The sequence below is a fragment of the Acanthochromis polyacanthus genome, chromosome 11, assembly GCF_021347895.1.
Source record: "Acanthochromis polyacanthus isolate Apoly-LR-REF ecotype Palm Island chromosome 11, KAUST_Apoly_ChrSc, whole genome shotgun sequence".
Taxonomy (NCBI): domain Eukaryota; kingdom Metazoa; phylum Chordata; class Actinopteri; family Pomacentridae; genus Acanthochromis; species Acanthochromis polyacanthus.
In genome coordinates this window covers 10,571,535-10,593,253 of record NC_067123.1, presented here as the reverse complement: position 1 = coordinate 10,593,253, position 21,719 = coordinate 10,571,535, and the positions used below count along the sequence as shown (strand labels likewise).

General features: G+C 39.2%; 1 protein-coding gene across 1 annotated transcript; it reads right to left on the bottom strand.

Annotated features, from left to right (window-relative positions):
- Nucleotides 1-232: 232 nt before the first annotated feature.
- LOC127536086 (chitin synthase-like) lies at nucleotides 233-8,856 on the bottom strand. The gene is made up of 14 exons (XM_051955544.1): nucleotides 8,831-8,856; nucleotides 8,245-8,380; nucleotides 7,121-7,758; nucleotides 5,310-5,484; nucleotides 5,089-5,190; nucleotides 4,857-4,992; nucleotides 4,566-4,766; nucleotides 4,079-4,194; nucleotides 3,741-3,909; nucleotides 3,458-3,637; nucleotides 3,049-3,321; nucleotides 2,218-2,282; nucleotides 1,827-1,937; nucleotides 233-364 (listed from the first exon to the last, which is right to left on the bottom strand). Exons 1-14 carry the CDS (start codon nucleotides 8,854-8,856, stop codon nucleotides 233-235), a joined length of 2,460 nt encoding a protein of 819 aa, XP_051811504.1.
- Nucleotides 8,857-21,719: the final 12,863 nt, after the last annotated feature.

Here is a 21,719-nt window from a genome sequence, read left to right as displayed (position 1 = left end):
TTCATAAATAGCATCAACAATCTGAACACAAACACTTTCTATGAAGTTAAAAAAATAAAGACTTAACATGCATATTAGATTCTGCAGAGCCATTTATAAATAAATTGCACTTGGCTAAATGTAAACAAAATAATAATACCTGTGATACTAAGGATAGTTTTTGGTAAAATCTCACACACAGTGGATACGTCAAAGTCCTCAAAATGTGTTTTTTTGTGCAAAATATCTGTGTTTACACCAAAGTCCCTCTACTTTCCCTTCTTTCCCACAGATCATCATCATCATCTTCGCTAAAGTCACTTTCAGAGTCCTGCAGGGAGCCGTAGGTTGAGTCTGCTCTGGAGACCTGGTTGTCCTGGTCGTCCTGGGAGGAGACAAAATAAATCTTAATGTAGTTGGAAAACTTCACAATTCATTACAATGAATAAAAGAGCGTATAATAAGCGGAATTATAACCTCGGGTATAAATAGAAACACTAAGCTGGATAATTATCCTCTTGGTATCATAGATGCTAATGTCATCACCAAGGTTGCTGCTTTTCAGTAGGTGTTACCTCACTGACATCAGCTATTATGAGTTTGGGATGAAGTTTGAAGAGATGGACTTAACTGCGCAGCTAACATTTAGCCAGACCATTGTGCATTACAGAATGGTCTGCTACACTTCATTATCATCCTGCTGAAGGGGAAAAATGCTGCAAACTATTCAGCTCTGGTGCTCAAAATAGTGGAATTTTTTTTACATGCAGAGAGATAAAAACTGTGATTCATATGGAAAGCCCTGACTCAGTGCAAACTCCATCCTTCATCTGGTAAGTCAGATTACAGAGTTTCAGATCAGCATCAACATTTCAGAACTTTTTTTCTCCAACATGCGACATGCACTAATTTTCAGGTTCACATTACAAGACTTTTACAAACATTTATAGAGAGAACAGACTCAAAACTCGAAAAATATGTTGGAGAAACCGTTTAAAAAGTGGTGAAAGCTCAACTACAAAATAATATTTGCAGAGATTTAAAACATTTTCTCAGCCATTAAAAACTTCCAAAGCCTTCAAAACTTGGCAAAAAAGTTTTCAAACACTGATAGCTAACTATTCAAAGAGTTATTTATTATTTTTAAATTTTGAAACAGAGGCTGTTATTTATCTGACACATATATTGTACCATAAGTAGTGTTGATTGTAGCCGATTAGTACTGTCTGTAATGAGCTGTAGTGGCAGTAGCATTACCAGTAGTGAAGCAGACCAGTTGAAAAAGCAGTAGCAGCATACGTAGTAGTGAAGATTAGTGTTAGTAAGCAGTAGGAACAGTAAATACCTTTTTGCCTGGAAGGTATTCATGCTGTTCTTCTTCTGGTTTTCTCTCTCTGGGCTCAGTGTCCGTAAAAGCCACATAATGGATCAGAGTGTAGATCCTGGATGAACACAGAACAATGATATTAGATTTTTATTTTTTTTTTTAAAGATGAAACATCATCAGTATGAAGAAGAAATCATTTGATGTCAGTGTTCACCTGTGATAAAACATGCCAATGAACTGGAGAAAAACCGAAAGAGCAAATCCCAGAATGAACATTAAGCCTATGGGATCGATATCGATTGTTCCTCCAGTTGGTTCGAGGTTGATGTCGACTGCCGGGATCCTGATGGCGAAGGTTTGGTTGAAGACCTGGAGGGTGAATGTCGCCACCAACCAGAAAGCATTCACGATGAAGAAGGCAAAGTTGATCTGTGTGTTGGGAGAAAGATGACATTATTTCACCATTAAACGCACACGTCTCCATTTAGATATACACTACAGTCCAACTCCCCACACTTACCTTGTTTCTTAGCTCTCGCAGGTCATTGGCAATCTTCTTCTGTCTCTCTTTGTCATCAGCCAGAGGTTTCAGGTATTTCTCCTGAAGCTCGTTCCAGAATTTCACCTCGTCCTGCAGGGAGACACAGAAATCCTTTCAGTCCACTTAAAACTCAGACATGCACTTTTAATGTATCCCAAAACTCTCCAAGACACTTAGTGTCAACATAATAAAATACTGAATTATTAGTGTTTATGCATGTTAACAAAGAGTGAGTAACAATAAAGTCATTCCACTGCAAATACATGAATGTAATGAATGTACTATAGAGTGATGATAATTGTTATGGATTGGAAATCTAATAAGTCCTGGACAGAGGTGATTTAAAGAAGGATCAATAAGACACACACACCTGGTCGAGTGATTCCTCCTGCAGTCGCATGTCATCAGACACATTCTGTAGCTGTGTGACCCAACCTGGAGCAAAGACCAAGTCACGGAAATATTAGATAGCATCACATCACCTAAAGGAAGTAGCCAAATGTTCTGTACATAGGGATGTATGTTTGGGGGTATGTGTGTATTTTAGGTTTTTCCCTAATTATAAGTTACGTATTTTATATGTTTTTAGTAGCATTTGTTTTGTTCTATGTGTTGCAGTGCAGCTTGCTTTTGCCTTTGTCTAAGATAAATTTGACAATGAAGTAAACCTTGACCTTGACCGCATTTGCGTCTATGTTGAGCATTTTGAAACAAAATCATGTTGATTTTTGTTAAATAATATGGACTTACTTTGAACTGGATTGTTGAAAACCGGTGCCGCTTGTCTGAGAGACAAACAGAAATGTTATTAGTGTTATCTCTTGCTTTGTATGACTGATAATGAATCTGACTTCATTTTCCATCATTCAAACTCACCTCTGTTCTGCTTCTTGGATACTTATGTCCTCCACAATGGTGTTTTGTGGTTGAGGCTCAGGCTGCTCTGGGATCATATTTTGCTGGTTGCTAATGACTTGTCCATCTTGAGATCTCCGGCTGGACTTTTTGCAACATTTGACCCATGAGAAGAGCCGGTGAAAGGTGCTTTTGGCTGCAGGGGTAAATATCAGCATTAGTTGAAATTGTCTGCTCTTATACAGTGCTTTTTGAGCCGCTAGTTGTACTCAACGTGCTGTCAATGACTGCCAACCTTGCAATTAGTGGACAACCTGCCATTGGCCTACCAATAAGTCGTGCATACCTTTCTGTGCTTTTGTTTGCGGGACGTTAGCTGCAGGTGGAGCAGCGCCAGCAGCAGGTTTCGTCTCCCTGGTCCCCCAAGAAACATTGTTCATGTTGACCATGGAGTAGATGGTGAGCAGAAGGTAGGCGCTGGGGACGCAGACGATGTAGAGCAAGCCATAGAAAATGAGGCCAAATTCCTGAGGATGCATTATCGCAGTGACTATGTAAATGATGCCCATGCAGACAACAAATATGCTGCTGGGTGACACCAAGTTCTCCACCATTGACGCTGATGGAAGGCAAAGAGACGAACAAGTTTTAGAATTAAAGCAGCTGTCAGCATGTCTTGCTTGATTTTACAAAATCCATGTAGAGTAGTTCCACATATGTCTGCATGAAATTAAACCAGTTTGAACATAACTCACCAACAATGGTCATTGTCACCACCAACATAAGGAAGGCGTACGTGATGCTCATGATTGCTGCTATAGCGATTTGAGTGTCTGCTTTAAGATGGAAGCAAAGACCCAGATAGATGGCAGGAGGAATCACAGCAATGACCAGAGCGCCAGCAGAATCAATGCTAAAGATGAGGGACAGTCCACCTGGAGGATGCAGGTACTTTAAATGTTGTTCTTGGACACCACAATTCTACAAAAGTTCACGTAAGCGGTAGATTATGCTCTGAAGCACAAAAATAACACAAACCTGCGACCAAAAGGCAGATTGTGGCAGGAGCCAGAGTGCCCGAGATGATGCCAAACAGTTGGTAAAACATGAAGGCTTTGGACATGGAGGAGTTTCTCTTGGAGATCAGGTTGGTGGCACCCAGCAGATCTACGATGTTGGCCATCGTGGATGGTCCCCATCGCCGACGCTGAAGGTGGCACAGAAACATCAGTATGACTTCTATGGTAGTTGATGAAATGATAACATGAAACCAATCCATTCTGACTTTCAAAACAAATCGATTTATCAAGTCTTTGTGGTAATTTAATGACCATTGTAACAGTGTTGTAACGGTTCTAATTAGGTTCAGCACTCACCTGGTTGTAGAGTTCTTTGAAGCTCTCTGGTGCATTGGTGTAGGCATCTGATGCTGCGTTGTACTCCACCCTCCATCCTTGCTTCAACAGCAGAGTGCAAAGCCAGCGATCCTCACCTGCAGGGAATAGAACATTTATTTATATGTGACAGGAGCAAGAAGAAACACATAAAGAAGAAACAATGAAGATTATAACAAAGACATGAAATGTTTCGAACACCTTGTAAGACAGATCTGTGTGTGAATGGAACAATGAGAAGCACTGTAAACCATTTTAAGTACTGTTAAGGTAGAAAACCACCAAATGCAGACCATTAATTATTTTCCTTTAGCAATTTGAAAAATGATAAATAGATGAATAATGATGTTGCAATAAAATTGTTAAAATGACACAACAAATCACTACTAAAGGTAGTACAGGTTTTACAATCAGGGTTTAATTACTCATCTGTGAAAGGTGAGTTTTGACTTTTGATATAAAACGTTACCTTGGTCATACTGGATGTAGTGGCTCGCCTCCATGGACTTGGTTGAATATCTCTTCATCACGTTGTCGTCCATTAGCGCTGCTGCTCTGAACAGACTGAAGCATCCGGGGCTGCAGAGCACACATCCATACACATGCTCTGCTGTCTTCTGCAGCCAGTGACTAACAGCATATTCAAATTTCTGGAACCAGACTGCAGGACCTGCAGGGGAAATACAGACCATAAACTTGAGTGCTATTCTCTACATTATCTCTATGTCACTTTCTCAATGGCTGTTTTGTTCATGCAAACCTGATCCAGTGGGGTGAATCCTGCCACACACTGCCCCGACTCGAGGGTACATCTTCATACGGTCGATGAGCAGCATCACAGCACCAGGCTGGAAATCTGTGTCCCCATCTAAAGCCAGGAGGTAGGTGTTTTGCTTCTCTCTCTGGAGAAGCAGGCACAGTTAGCTTTGTTTTCCATTTATTCTGTAGTAGGCCTCCAGATGAAAAATCTGAAAATGTCTCTATTATCTCACCTGGACCTTTTCTCTCAACTCCTTCTCATCATCTCCTGTCCTCCAGCGTGAGTAATGTTTGGTCATGAGTTTATACCCCAGGAGATAATAAAGGTACATGATCTGCATATGAAATAACAAACAAGAAGATATTTTCCACAGTTCAAGTGTTGAAATGTTTCACCAAGACCTAAACATGAAACGTCTTTTAAATGATGCATGAAAATATAAGTTTTTAATACCTGAGACCATCTCTTCTTGTGACGGATGAGTTCTTTATCCTTGAAGTGAACCACAATGTTGTTCCCATGAGGCATGGTGACGACCAGACGACCTCCATACGGTGTTCTTATGATGGTCTGGTCAGGGATTTGCTGCTGCTTCCTGAAGAACTTTTCATCAATGTTCTGGAAGATGCTGATGACAGAGAATGAGAGAGCACTGTCAGGTCCAAACTGGATTCAAATGATTTAAAATGCTTGTGAACCTTAGACTATCTGTAAACATGGTTCTCACCCATAAACCTCTGTGATGACCTCCACAAGGTTTTCTGCATATTCGTTAAGGTGACGTTCCTGACTCCCCTCAACATGTTGGAATGCATCATCAAAGTAAACGTGAGCTTCAAAGGTGAAATCTTTGAACTTCGTTTCATTCTTTGGTCTGTACTTGTCCAATCTGCAAAGATCATACAAACAATAAGGGGAATACATGAGAGGAAACAGACTAAAATCCACTCTGAGAATGTGAAGTTAAAGGTTGTTAAAAGGACATTTCTCTGAATTTCCTTGTCCGAGGATGGTTCTCTTCACAAACTGTTCTTTCACTCAAATCAAGCATCTTATTGTTTCCTTTTAACCTTACTAGTGGCATTTATTCAGCACAATTACAGAGTTCGAATAGTGTTGGATGATCATATTTCAAAATGTTACAAAGAAAGAAGCTGAGTATTTCTCTCTTTAGCAACCACAGACCTCAACATGATGAGAAGAAATTTATAAAATTGCTGGAACTCAGCGAGACTGAGATAGAAGAATGGTGAGGAAAGAATATGAATATGAATATGAATATGAAAGAATATTTCTGCAAAAAAAAACGTCAGTGCTTTTCACCTGAAAATTGAGATCAGAATGTTCATCATCTCATCGTAGGTCTCGTGCCACATGGTCGCACACAGATACACCATTGTCGTTTCAAGCTCCTTAAACCTTGACATGAAAAGATTTTGCCAATGTGAGAAACATTTTGGTTTGGAGGAGAAAGAGCCACCTCACCTTGAAGAACCACAGGAACAAAATGGTAGACTTACTTCTTCCTGTCTTTGGTACGGATGTCAAATCGGGTGTTGAGGAGCAGAGACTGTTCGATAAAAGTTCCTTCATACAGCCTCCTGATGAACAGGTCCTGTGTCCTCTGGATGCGATACACGTTGAGGTACCAGAGATGGAGGGTGGCCAGCACAAGACCAAGCCACCAGGACACTGCTAATCCTGAGGGAAGATTAAGAAAGACATTTTGAACATGGCAAAGTATTTTTATCTTAACTATATGCTGAGGTTTAAAAGTATATCCAGACAAGCAAGCACTAAATAATGAAATCTGCCCAATACAAGGTTCTTGAGGGTGATTGCCTTGGACACAGCAGAGCACTGTGGCTAACAAGTATGTAATATAGGAGCACAGAATCTTGCTCTACCTGGTCACAAACTATTTTTAAACCATGTAACTGTTTATCATCTCGTTTTAGTGGGTGTCATGTGAACAATTTGTGCTGAACTGTGATTTCATTACTTGTAGCTCCAGTTTCTTACCTGTCAGCATGCCGATGTCAAAGATCGTGGACATATCCAGGAAGCACAGAGTGTGTGTAACATCCAAAACCAGATCTGGAAACACGCTGCCGTTCACACTTTGGTTTCTTGCATCCACAACTAAACTACAGTAGCTTGTAAAGTTGGTGCTTGCAGTTTCATTCAGGCTTATTCTGTAGTCCTGATAGTTAACAATTACGGGGATGACGAATAGGGCCATCACAGCCAGAGAGGCCAGATACAAAGGCAGGATGAAGCACCGTCTCAGGGCGTGCATCTTGCAGGCTACCAGTGAAAACCAGTGGCAAAGAGCTGAAGAGATCAGCTGGACTCCAATGATGATGGCTATGATCCTGGTCTCACGACTCGGGATGGAGGTCACAATGTCCCAGTCCATGTTGGCCAGAGGGATGTAGGCTCCGAGCACACAGGCAGTCACCACAATCCTGATCAGGCTGGAGAGGATGTGCAGCATGTTCCGGCACCTTGTTATGTCTTTGCACAAGTTCTTGAGGGAGGTGGAGTTTGTGTTCTCACTGATCACTCTGAAGTAGTTCTCCCACCAGTTCAAAGACACCAAGAAGGCCCCACCAACAGCCAGACCCACCCAAATGGCCATCTGGGTATCAGTCGGATCCTTGATGATGTACAGAACGAGGAACAGAACAGAACCAAGCAGAATGAGGATGAAGGCGGTGATGGAAGGCAGCAGGAAGCGGTTCCTTTCCTTGGAACTGCACTGAGCGACCACCTGAAGGAGCGCAGAGAAGATGGCTACACTGTTCAGTATGGTCACGTTGGTCACAATGTCCAAGTGAGGCATCGCTACGATGATGAGAATGGCTGCACCCACTGACACCAGAAACTCAAAGAACAGAACCTGAAGAAGAGGCAGAAGAAGATAAAATTAAGTCACAAGGTGATGAAAACAGTCAAAATACCTCTTAGACTCTCAATCAAAGACAAGGTATAGTTAGGAAATGTTGACTTATGTCTCACCAGGGCAGTGGTTGTTATTCTGGGCACCTTCGACGTTTTGTGACATGACTTCCAGAAGCTTTTGAGAAAAAGGAGGACACTGGGGGCGATTAGAGCACAGCCGATACACAACAGAGCGACAGGTTTCTGATCATCTGGGATGACTTTTGTGCCTTCATTTGATAACGTGATGAGGAGAAGCAAAGAAGCCTGGAGAAGAGATAAACATGGATCACTGAATCAGTTGACTAATACTGCAATGTGAAGCCAAAATATAATCAGCAGCTTGTCACAATGAGTTTTAGCAGTTATCACACTAAGATCAAATACTTTAAATGACCTCATAAATTCAAGCATCACTGATAAAAATGTATGTAAAAGAGCAAACCTTGCTACACAATGCCAGTCCAAACACAAAAAGAGCTACTACAATCAAAGAGATGATCTTTAGTAGTTTGATCAGCTTCCATGGCGTCCTTTCATCTTCAATGACCGGAACCTCTCGACAGGTGTCCCACGGCCTCCTGAATAAAAACACAAAATTTCACAGTCTGATTTGAGAAAACAGTCTTAAACAGATAGATAGATAGATGATAGATAGATAGATAGATAGATAGATAGATAGATAGATAGATAGATAGATAGATAGATAGATAGATAGATAGATAATTAACATCATGATAAACACTGTATTTTCACTACTTATAAGTCCTTAAAGATATTACACACTGAGAAAAACAGATTAATTCAACATTTTTAGAAACGTATGTAATTGTACAAGATATCTTTCATTTACCTCAGAAATCTGTAAAATTACAGAACCAACACTTTTTTGCCTGTTACTTGTCACTAATTGTGTCAATATGTAGAGGCATATTTTCAGCTTAAAACTTGAAATTATCAACTTCTTCCATAAAATATAAAGGAGACATTGATGAAATTGTAATAAATTTGCCATAAAGGTTTGTACGTACTTGGGCAGGTCTCTTTCCTCCTCCATGGTGACTGCAGTAAATAGATGCTGTCTCTTCATTACAGTATATATACACCACTGCATGACATCACCCATGGCCATGCCCTCATAGACACACCCACAGTGTTCAGCTGCAGGTGAGATGCCTTCCCAAGAAAGTAGAAACGAGCTGAACTCAGGTTCCAAATATGTGACTTAATAGTTTAGAGTTCAACATTTGATGGTAAATGTATGCAGCCTTCCAGACAGCAGTCATATATGAGCATTAAATGTATTCATTTGAGATGCAATTAATGTAGATCAGACAGTTTTTATATGGTTTCTATAACTGTCTACTCTTCATCTGTGCTCAGGCAGGAACACAGAGAGAAAAATCTTAAATATCACCCTTTTACCCATGGATTTGGGTTTATGCTATTTGATAAAAAGGAAATATTTCAAATAGTTGTTCACTCTGAATGTTTAAGTGCCATATTGCAGTCATTTTGGTTTTCTTCTTTATGTTTTGTGTCAAGATAAAGCCAAGCAGCGTTTTCTGGGGAGTTGGAGTGATAATTTTGGTGTTTTGAGCTTTCACCAAAAATTGGGATTCCTTTTTAGGGAGCTTGTAAGTAAAATCGATCATGAGCGCTTGGGTTACCATTTATCATCTATGTGTTCATTTTGTACACATGTACTTTTGCTGCTGTGGAACTTTTTTTGTTAGGAGAGTAATCTTCTGATGGATCAGCATAATTATTGGAGAAGTGCCTTTGTGTCATAAAGTCGGAGGTCATCCAGAGAAGACATGTTTGGACTCCTAAAGAGGTTTTGGGTTTAGGAAAGAAAGACTCAGCAGTTCTTATTTGCCATAGAACCTTATTACAGGGTTACAGTTACATCTGTGTATGTATTTCTGACTGTCTGTTCACTGTTAAAGCTGTTGCATTTGTGCTTCTCCTTCGAGAATCTGGACAACTCCATTATTCTCTATATTGTACATAATATTATTGACCCAGCCCCTTAAAATGTCTTGAATTGTTCATTTGTCATGTGTTGCATAATGTCAGCATTTTTCTCTTTGATCCAGTTATTTATTTCAACAAAGGTAGAAAAGTACTTCTCTTTACAGCAGAACAGAATTTTTCATCTTTCTTATCTTATAAGCTACCGTCTCTCTATGTTGCATTGCAGAAAAGTACAAACTAAATGAAACAAATGCAAACTGAAACCTCTCTGTAGATCAGATTGCTTTGTTAGAATAAATCTCCAAATTAAAAGACAAAACCATTTTGCCTTTAAAACTCTGTTGCTGAGTCTTCAGCGTCTGACCCCAGAGAGTCGTGAACAACTTTGTGGCAACATTTTTAAATATTTCTCGCTCGTCCGTTTGAAGTCACATGTCCGATGTAATCTTGATCAGACCTGCAAACTGCTCCGTCAACATACTTCTTTCCGATGAAGGTCAGAAAAGTCATGACACTGACAGATAAACATGAGTTTACGGGAAGCCAAGCATAGAGGTTCCTTAAGATATGGATGTTTTGGCTTCCACTATGAGAACTTAATTATTCATTTACAGAGTTTCAAACATTTCCAACAAGTCATCAAAGGGTCACATATGAATCTCCTGTGACTCTGCCTTATCCAGTAACATTCTGCTTAAAATATCCACTTATCAGGGACATCTGAAATGAAGCACCAACCAAAAATGGACGTATCCCATCGTAGAAGTTTCTGGAAAAAGTAACATCAGGGAACACAAAAGGTCCTAAAATGCAAATTTATCCCTTCATCTCTTAATTAAAATTTTCTACACACAATCATAAGAAGATTATCCAGAACAACAAATGCCAGGAAAAAAATACACAGCATTACAGCAGTAAACATATGCTTGGTTTATGATTATCTGTACAGTGAAGCCCAAAAAATCATTCACACCAACGTTGACCTATGGGTCAAATTAAGATATGGTACATATACCTTGTGATCAGTAGGCTTCTACCGGATGGAAATGGCATTGTGTTCAAGATGTTAAAATTAAACTGTTATCAGTTTGTTTTTCTATTTTTATTTAAAATATCATGTCTAAAACAACTTATATTGTTTCTCAGTACTGTGTGTCAAAGTCTTTCATTGTCATCCCATTGATCAAGCAGGGGCAGTGGTGGTGCAACAGTTAAGTGTCTGGACTACTAATCAAAAGGTCAGTGGTTCAAACTCCGATGCCAGAGGAGAGACATTGAGATGTTTAACTAAAACAACACCAAAGCTAACATCAAGCATGGTGGTGGCAGTATTATTCTATGGTGCTGTTTTGGTACAAGTGGAACTGGTGTCTTACACACAAGCAAACTGAATATCAGAGGATGATTATCTCCATATTCTACAAAAAACCTAAAATCACCTTGGACTCAGTTGGGTGCTTCAACACAACAATGACTTGAATACATATAATAATAATAATAATAATAATAATAATAATATCAAAAGTGCTAAAGAAATGGTCAAATTCAGAATTTATAAATTTAACCAAAGAAAATCTAATGTTTCAAAGTGTCCTTTAGGAACCCTGACGTCCACACAGGTTGTGTTGACTTTTTCTGACTCAAGCACAATATTCTATCAGTCAAGCTGAGTCCGTTTTATTTTTTAAGGTGAATATTAGGAACTACAGACTTGCAAGGACATGGTAATCCCCTATTGATTCAGATCAGGAGAAACTCCCTAAAACTGTCGTAGAAGTAAAGAAAAGAAAGAAACCACAAGAAGAACAACAGAAGAGAATTTTTTCTGCAAGCAGACAGATGTGCACTAGATAAATTACACAACAGGTTGACATAAATATATATATAAATATGGGGGAGGTCTCAGAATGAATGTAAGTTTTGCATCACAATAACAGTGTTTTTGGAGTCTTATCTGACCTAATTGCACCTTGGAAATATATAAAGTTGTTTCTGATCTGATTTTGATAGAGTTGCTCTAGAGTGTGCAGCTGCTTAACGATGTTGACAAAGAGGGCTGTGATAGGGCAATTTTTTTCCAATATTTTGTGATTTTTTTTTTGCTTGCTGCCCGCAAAATCTTAAGAAGGTAGAGGACAAATTACTTTATAAATCAAACCGACTCAGCTAGAGTAAGGGAATCTTGTGCTTTTGTCAGAAAGGCCAGCACAACCTGTGTGATCATTAGGGTTCTTAATGATCGCTTTAAAACGTTAACTATACTTTGGTTACCACATTCAGGTATTAAAAGAAGAAGACTTTCAATACTTTTTTGGCGGTTTGCCCATCAGAGCATGCTGTGTTGGAAGAGAACACTTTGTAGACACCACTGACACAAATACACTTGTTATGTTGACAACTGATTAAATGAGTGTAGCATCAAATGTTTCCACGAGGCATGTTTTTACACACAAAGTAGTCGTATATGAATGCAATTTTAGGTGAAACTCATTAATAGGTGGAGATGATGAATCATTGTGGTGCTTTGTGCATAATGATTGAAGACACAATAACAGCACAGAAAGAAGGTCAGTGGTTCAAACCCCGATGCCGCCACTGTTGGGCCCTTGAGCGAGGCTGTTAACCCTTCCTGCTTCAGGGGCACTGTACCGCGGTTGACCCTGCACTCTAACCCTCCCAGATGGGGGGATATGCAAAAATCCGAATCAGCTCTCTCTCAGTTATCAACCTTCATCACAAACTCAAGCAGCTGTTTGATTTTACTCATGAGCAGCAACTGACTGTAACTGACTAGAGAACTAGTTGTATCAGCTTCTCTCACTTTATAGTGTATTAAAATGGCCTATAACATGGTGAAACTTACCAGGACTCTTTGGAATGGTGTAGAAGCTGCATTTCATCAAAGATTTGCAACAATTACAGGGGATATAAATGATTTTGGACATGAATTTTCATTAATAATGTTTAAAACAACAACAAAAATAACACAGAATGTTAAAATCTCTAACACAAAGTCTTTTGACTATCAAATAAAACTTTAGTATAAGTCAGAATTTGTCAGAATTTTACTTTTAAATCAGATTTAGTACAACATGCTTGGTTACATGTTACATAGAATCAGCTGTCTATTTGACTGAGACATATTGTTGATAGGAAATAATATGGGGAAAATATGCTCCTGCTTGCTAGTTCTTGTCAGTTCTATCACTGCAGCAGCATTTTAAATCAAATGGAGGATTTTTGGAGCCTTCTGTTAAAAAAACAGCACAAAAGTTGAGCCTAATGGTAACAAATGCATGGTGCAGTGTTTCAGCATCACTTTGAGAGAGATGCTGTTGTGTATTTGGAACAGAGTCGTCACAGACCCTTGTTTTCTGTGTGTGATTTCAAGTACATATTCTGGTCAAAACTAACTCCAAAGGTTCCTCACAGTGGTGCTGGAGGTCAAACAAGTCTGGTTAGATAGTTTCTGAGGTGCGTGGAGGCACACAAAATAATTCCAGCTTCGTGTCAGGTTTTAAGCAGAGCATGACAGATCAGGCAGACCTTTATTTCTTTCAACCATGCTTGAAGATTTACTAAATGATTTGTTTACTCTGATATCTCAGATGAATAAAACTGAGTGTGGATCAGGCCAGATACTGAGATTTTCCATAACTGACCTGTGTGGGGGATTTTCCCTCCATGTGAAGATGGTGGTGATAATGATGGGTTGAAGGAAGAATGATGAAGCAGTGACTCTTGTCACGCAGGAGAAATTTTAAAAGGAAATGCTGGCATACATTCCTCTGTGGGTCGGGGCTTTATTTCTGAACTTCCGTTTCGCAGTAAGTCAGAAAAAGTTTCTATGAAGCGTGACATAAGTCAGTTACTACCAGCCAACAGCAAAGGTAGCAGACAAAGCCCTGCAGGGCTTCTTCTTCTGCAGCTGAGCTATCAAACATCCTCATTCTTACAGCAGAAAATTGCTCCCCGTCAAGACGACAATCATGAGGAGACAAGTTGTGTAACACTGCCTGCACACGTTCTGTTCGTCTGGTTCCACAAATTGACATCAACTGTGACTTACATCCAATACACTGATTTCACATAAATATCTAATTATCAGTAGCTTTAAGTGTTTCTCATGCACATCTGAGTTAGAAATCTTTTTGTAGAACTAACTGCCATTTTCAAGCTAATGTAGTAAATTGAAGACATGCAGCACCAGTATCGGCAACAACAGCATTCCCTTCTGAAGGAATTTAATGTTCTGAAGGAGAAATCCATGCAAGCAACAGATAACAAACTGAAAAAATAATATAGGGGCACGTAAGTTCTTTTTACTGCTTTGCACTTCTCAGAAAGACACATAAGGCGCTTTACAGTAAAAGGTGACAGGAGCATGACAGTTTGGAGGAGGGGGAACAAAAGTCAGTCTAAACAGCCTCATCCATCAGGTTATACCACCACTAACCAGCTACTTTACCATGAAATATGTGAAAACTGAGTTTTGCTTTAGGGAGGAAAAAGACAAAGTTCTGCTCAGGCCTTGAAAATAGCTATAAAATGTCTGAAAAGAAAAAAAAAACATTTTTCTCGACGTTTGGTTTAAAACTTAAAAACTTCAACAGACTTCATTAAAAATGGAGGTTTGGAGTTGTACATTTTATGGAAGCAGGATGATTGTTTTTTCAAGATTGCATGATGGCAAATGTATATTCCAGTGTTTGCAGTTCAGTGACCAAATGAAACGAAGTCTCCACCTTTGCTGCTGTAACTTTGATCATGAAGTCATGAAGTTCAACTGAGTTTCCTTATAAAATGTAAATCGAGGTTTTGTTCCAGTTTCAATAAGACCTTCCTCAATGGTATTGTAGTCAGTGACGTAAATGAAACATCCAGCACAAGGAAACTGAAGAGGAATTTGAAAGAGGGAACACTTAGATCTCAACTGAAACTGGTAGCTGTCAGGGCTCTTTTGACATTGTGCAGCAATTCAGAAACCTTTTTTGAACTCTTGTATCTCTTAGTGACTCTAAATGAATGAATAAATAAACATCTTAAGTAACTTCTTGACTTTGATGATCTGATGATTACACAGGTTGTGTTGACTTTTTCTGACTCAAGCACAATATTCTATCAGTCAAGCTGAGTCCGTTTTATTTATATAGGTGAATATTAAGAACTACAGACTTGCAAGGACATGATAATCCCCTATTGACTCCGATCAGGAGAAACTCCCTAAAACTGTCGTAGAAGTAAAGAGAAGAAAGAAACCACAAGAAGAACAACAGAAGAGAAATTTTTCTGCCAACAGACAGATGTGCACTAGATAAATTACACAACAGGTTGACATAAATATATATATAAATATGGGGGAGGTCTCAGAATGAACGTAAGTTTTGCATCACAATAACAGTGTTTTTGGAGTCTTATCTGACCTAATTGCACCTTGGAAATATATAAAGTTGTTTCTGATCTGATTTTGATAGAGTCGGTCATTTGCTCTAGAGTGTGCAGCTGCTTAACGATGTTGACAAAGAGGGCTGTGATAGGGCAATTTTTTCGTGTATTTGTGCTTTGACACAAATACACTTATGTTGACAACTGATTAAATTAATGTAGCATTGTTTCCATGAGGCATGTTTTCACACACAAAGTAGTCGTATATGAATGCAATTTTAGTTGAAACTCATTAATAGGTGGAGATGATGAATCATTGTGGTGCTTTGTGCATAATGATTGAAGACACAATAACAGCACAGAAAGAATCCGCAGTTGTCACCAAAATAACGAGGATTAAAATACACAGCCGCTAACAAACCTTTTACATTTAGGTCCAACTGTAAAGAGCAATCTAAGAAAGCATTCAGACTACAGAATCCAAGTTCAGTTGGAAACCATTTTGAACGTGGGTGATGACAGACTGTTCACAAAGTTCCTTTAACTCTTTCCCCCATAAAGACGACATTTGACGACCCCCCCTGTATCCTTAATGACGACTTTTGACACCTCCGTCATTTCCCAAATGACGGCTTTTGACGACCATTAGAAACAGCTGCGTTTTCTCCTTAGCAACAAGGATGTGACAGGTGGGGAGCACCTCGGCCCTCACTACGCTGACCAATAGGATTTAAGAATGTATTTTTTGACGGTTTTTCCCGAATTTACACGAAGTACACTTCGGGGGGGGGAAAGAACGCGAGACCGGGAAAAACACAACACGAGAGAGGCAATGAGAAAATGGCAGCGCGCAGAGTGACAGAAGATGATGAGCGGCAGTTTTTTTTTTGATAACTTTGGGGAAAGTGACTCAGACTCGGACTTTTTGGGCTTTCAAAGTGATGAGGATTTTAATCCCACGGTTGAAAGCAGTGACAGTGACATTTCGGACGGTGATACTTACGAAGAGGAGGTGGAAGAGCGTGGCGGAGGCGGCGACCGCAGCGACGGGGATGCAGCTTCTCCCTGGACTCGTGAGATATCCGAACAAGTTATCGAGGACTTTGTTCTTGATTATGGACCCAACTTGCCCAGAAATCTGGATGTTACTGAGGCTACACCGCTGAAGTATTTCAGTCTTTTCTTCACAGACGAGGAGTATGTCAGGATTGCTAAAGAAACAAACGCGTATGCAGCGCTCTGCAGGCGAGAAAGCGGACAAGAGGACAAATACTGGATTCCCACGGACGGAGAAGAGATCAAAGCGTTGTTTGGACTATGCATTCTAATGGGTGTAAATCCCATGCACGAATACTCGGACTACTGGTCTGGAGATCCATTTCTGGGAGCCAGTGGTTTTCAGCGCGTCATGACAATGAACAGGTATGAAAAACTTTGTCAGTACCTACATTGCAATCATGCTGCAGCGCGTATTGATAGAAAAGATCCTCGTTATCATCCCGTATCTAAAGTCGCTCCTACAGTTGATATGGCACGTCACAATTTCAAAAAGTATTACACACATACTCGTGACATTTCCATTGATGAAGCCATGAAGGGCTATAAAGGGAGAACAGAGCTGCGCATGTACATGCCAAACAAACCAGAAAAGTTTGGAATAAAATTTTGGGCAAGATGTGATGGCAGAACAGCGTACATGTCTGATTTTCAATTATATTCAGGCAAGCGTGATCAGACTCCTCTTCAGAAGCTTCATGGACTAGGATATCGAGTTGTGCATGAGATGACACGAGACTTAGTGGGCCTAAATCACTGTGTTTACATTGATCGTTTTTTCTCTTCAGTTACATTGCTGGAGCATCTCCTGTCAGACCACATATATGCGTGTGGTACAATGATGACGAACAAAAAAGATACCCCCCCTGCCATCAAACAAAAGAAACAGCACCTCAAAAGACTGCTGCCCCAAAGAGGTGACACCCTGAGCTTTCAGAAAAGCAACATCACTGTAACTGCATGGAATGACAACAACATTGTAGTTGTTGCTCACAGTTGCCTTCCACATCCAAGTGAAATGGTTACCTGTGAACGACAGGTGGGAAGACAGAAACTGACTGTGCCACAACCTCAGGCTATCAGCAGATATAACCAACACATGAATGGCGTTGATGTTCATGATCAACTAAGGAAAAAGTATGCAGCATCTAGAGCCAGTAAAAAATACTGGAAGTACATCTTATGGTTTGTGGTTGACTGCTGCCGTGTAAATGCCTGGATTGTGTACAAACTGGCATCAACCAGACAGATGGGAAGGAAAAAGCGCTACACCCAGAAGGATTTCATCTTGGAGCTGGGTAAGGAGTTGGTCAATGATTTCTCCAGTAGAAAGAGAGCAGCCATTCGCGAGTGTGGATCTCCCATAAACATTGACATGCTGAAACGCAAGATGACACACACCTTTGAGCGACTCCCTGGAAAACACCGCAGGTGCAAAAGCTGCTACAAGAAGGAACGCCGCCATGAAACTGTATTTGGCTGTTCAACATGCAATGCACACATGTGCAATGACTGTTTCCGGCAGTTGCATCCACCTGAGGACTGAGTCACATTAGGTTCAGATCAATGAGACTTTTAAGACATTATGAGATGTTTCTATATTGAAAAAGGACAATTCAGAGTGCAGGAGTATGTAAATGAGTTGATGAGCCAAATGTGGGGAAAAAACGATTGAGGTACACACAAATGGTAGAACAAGTTCAAACAGGTGTACTCCTGTCTACACTGTATATCTCATGATATAAAATCTTTACCAATAATTTGACAAATATATTTTGAAACATATTGATGATTATACTGCTTTGAAACACAGTTTTATCAGGTGCTGAATGTATTATTTTGTTCTCGTTTTTTGCACTTTTCTATGTAAACTTTCATTTTCAGTGTGGTGTATTTCATAGATAATTCATTGAAATCACATCAGGTTCAGATTAATCTGACTTTTCAGATGTTATGAGATGTTTCTATAATGAAAAAGTTGTTCAGAATTACAGAGTTTCTTTATTGCCAATGTAAATGAGTTGATGAGCTAAATGGGGAAAAAACGAGTGAGGTACACACAAGTGTAAAACAGGTTCAAATATGTATTTTCCTGTCTATACTGTGTATCTCATGATATGAAATCTTTACCAATACTTTGACAAATATATTTTAACTTTTTTTTATGAATATAGTGTTTAGAACCTTGTTTTATCAGGTGCTGAGTGTACTTTTTGTACTCGTTTTTTAACTTTGCACAGTTAGATTCTCTTTTTCATTGAGGTGTTATTTTTAAATAATTAATTGAATTACATTTTGCCATCCATAAATGGATAGTTCAGAGTCTAAGGTTTCAGGAGATACCAAATATGTATATGTTTCAATAAATTTTGTGAGTGTGAAACACATTTATAATCACTTGTGAAAAATCGTTGTCATTTATAGAATTATGCTCTATGGGTAGCCCTAGTAGTATATGTATGGGTTGTTCCTAATAGGCGTCCAAGGGGGAAAGAGTTAAGGCTGAAAGATACAGTTTGGGAAAATCAGGCATTTCGTCACACTTTGTGATTGAAGTGGTGCTGAAAACCAAACTGATAAACGCTGAAACACTGTGGAGGTGACCTGCAGTCAAACTATTAAAGGAAATAGGTTACATGTGAACAGCAGCAAACACTCCACCTTGTAAAATGAAACCCAACAAATGTTTCCTTGTTCCTTATTGGGTCTGAGATCACAGAAGACACACCCAGGAATAACAACAGTGTGAAAACTTGTTTTGATTGTACAGACATATTTGAAATGGCACCGAGCCAAAAACAAACCAAATCACAGCCTGAACAAAAGACGTCAAGGCAGCTCTACTGTGTCAGGTGTTTGTTTTACATTTATATTTGCAGGAGATTAAACAAATGCTGGTAAAGGAGCGGAAATAAAGGTATTTTAAAATCATATCCGTGTCTTTTGGTGCTCTTGTTTTGGGCCTGTCAGGTGATTTCATATTCAAACATTAATTTGCATTGCTTTTACCTGTAAAGTATAAAAAATAGAAATAACCTAATAATAATAATAACAATAATAATGATAATGATAACAAAGGCCAAAATTTCTCCCATTGCAATAATGTTTTTACTAATAACCGAGTCTGCGTGAGTTGGGATGCAAAAAGTGTGAAGGTCCCTGTGCTACTTTAACCCAAATTACATCACTGAGTCACACAAATAAATAGTAAACAATCCAGAAGCAAGTCTTGCTTCTGGCAAGATTTGTTTTGTTTCTCCTTGTCAAGCCTTTAAAGACTGTTTATTTGAACGTCTGTACTTGAATATGGAGAAGTTATTATTTCTTCAGCTCCCATATCCTGTTTGTTGCAGCACTTCACACCAACATTTGGACTCCTTGTTTGTGTCAAAACACTGAATGGATACTCCTACACAGAGAAATGTGAAATATGAAGAAGTACTAATTAGTTTGTAAATGTCTGCTGTCAAAGCCTCCAAACCATCTTTTTTTTTAAACATTTACATCCTTATGTAACTACAGTTTGCATAACTGGTTTCAGTTACGGTGTACTTACTTCCTCCTAAACTACATCCATCATAGGTTTTAGAGATTTTAAAACAGTTTCATCTTTTATGACTTTTATAGAAGTTGTCTAGATGCGTCATTTCTGTTGTGATCGGTTGAAGGGTTTGGGAAGCAGAGAGTTCTAACCCACTTTCTGTAGTTTTTGAGTAAAATTGGTTTGGGTTTTGAAGAATGGTCTAACATTTCCACTGTAACGCTACATTTAGGTTGTGGGTTCGACCACTTTGCCACTAAAATCTACACCATAAAATATTACAGAAATTATACAGAATAGTTTGGATTTTTTGTGGGTTGGACCACTCTGCTTCTTGTCTCATCATAAATGCTTCAGGAAGGATCGCTGTCTCAATGAGGCTTCCTAATGAAATAAAAAATGAATAAAATATCAGAATGCCGACATGATGGCTGTGGAAATGTTTATTTTAGTATATTGTCTGATTTTGACCTGATAAAGACGGAAAGTTTGAGGTTATTTACTAAAGAAGATGAATGCATGTAACCAAACCTCAAGGCTTCATTCCACTGACGTCAACCATCATGGTGAAGAAAGTAGAGAAGAGGTTTAAAATACAAAGTCAGTACAGTTCATCCTCTGTGACGATCCATCAAATAGTTATCGAGATATTTCACTCCCAACCAAACTGCAGTCCGTTACAGTTAGTTTTTATTAAATCACATTCACTCCCGTTGACTTTTCAATAAATGCTGACGTAAAACTGTTGCTCCCTTAAATTTAACAAAACCGCCATCAAGTCAGTGACATCATTTATAGATTACCAGAGCAGGAGCATCACAGTACAACTACATTAGACTTTATCTATTTGGCATTTTACTTTTCTACACAAAGTGCTTCATAGGAAACAGAAATTTAAAAAAGCAATAAAACCATACAAATAATCTCTAACTCCTTGAGTTTGCTTTTAAATCACCAGCGCTTTCTGCTGCCCTTTGGTCTTCTGCTGTTCCAGAGATATGAGTTATAATGAGGAAATGCCGCCTCACTGTATGTTTTTGTTTCACCCTGAACCAAAATACAGTCCCACACTGACAGACTGAAAGACATCATTACTTTTCCTAAAATCGTGCTGTAAAGCTGCAGAGACTGAACACTGCTGAGGGTCACTAATGATCTAATCAGTGTATCAGAGACTCCTGCTGGACAGACTGAGGCTCTGGGTTTGGATATCTGGGCCAGCTTCAGACCGACTCTCATCCAATTGGTCAAGGTTCCATGTATTCATCAACATTCACATATGGTTGTTTTCATCTCTCAAGTATGATGTCCCACAGAGATCTGTTCTGGGACCTACTTTACTTTTATTACTCCACCAAGGAGACGGAACCTCAGCGGAGTTAAGTGATGATCAGAATTGGTTTACTGGTTTGTCTGTATGTCTGTTAGCAACATTACTCAACAATAGACAAACAGATTTGGATGAAATTTTCAGGGAAGGCCAGAAATGACACAAGATCCAAGTGATTAGATTTTGTCAGTGATGCAGCTTACAGCTCAGACCCATGAATTTGTAAAAGATTTGTGTATCATTGCGAGATAGCAGCATGCTATCACTGTAACTATGACAACAAGTGAACCTACTGATGATCACATGATTGCGATCCTACTACAAATAAACCGTTGCTGACTGGAAATGATACAAGGAACAACTGATTAAATTGTGAGGATGTTTGCCATTCCCATCAATTCCTGTCGCCCCCTACATATTTAGGTGACGCGATTCTGTATCCTTAAGTAACGTACATATGCATAACACACACGTGCTTAATGTAAGGTAATTTTGTTTGGGGGTACATCGATTTTAAATGGCCACATTTTATGATACCGTGATTTCTGACACAATTTCTTTCAAAGGTTTCAGGCGTCGGAAATGATTCAAGGATTCAAGGAGTACTCAGCCTTGGTGGAGTACTGAGCTC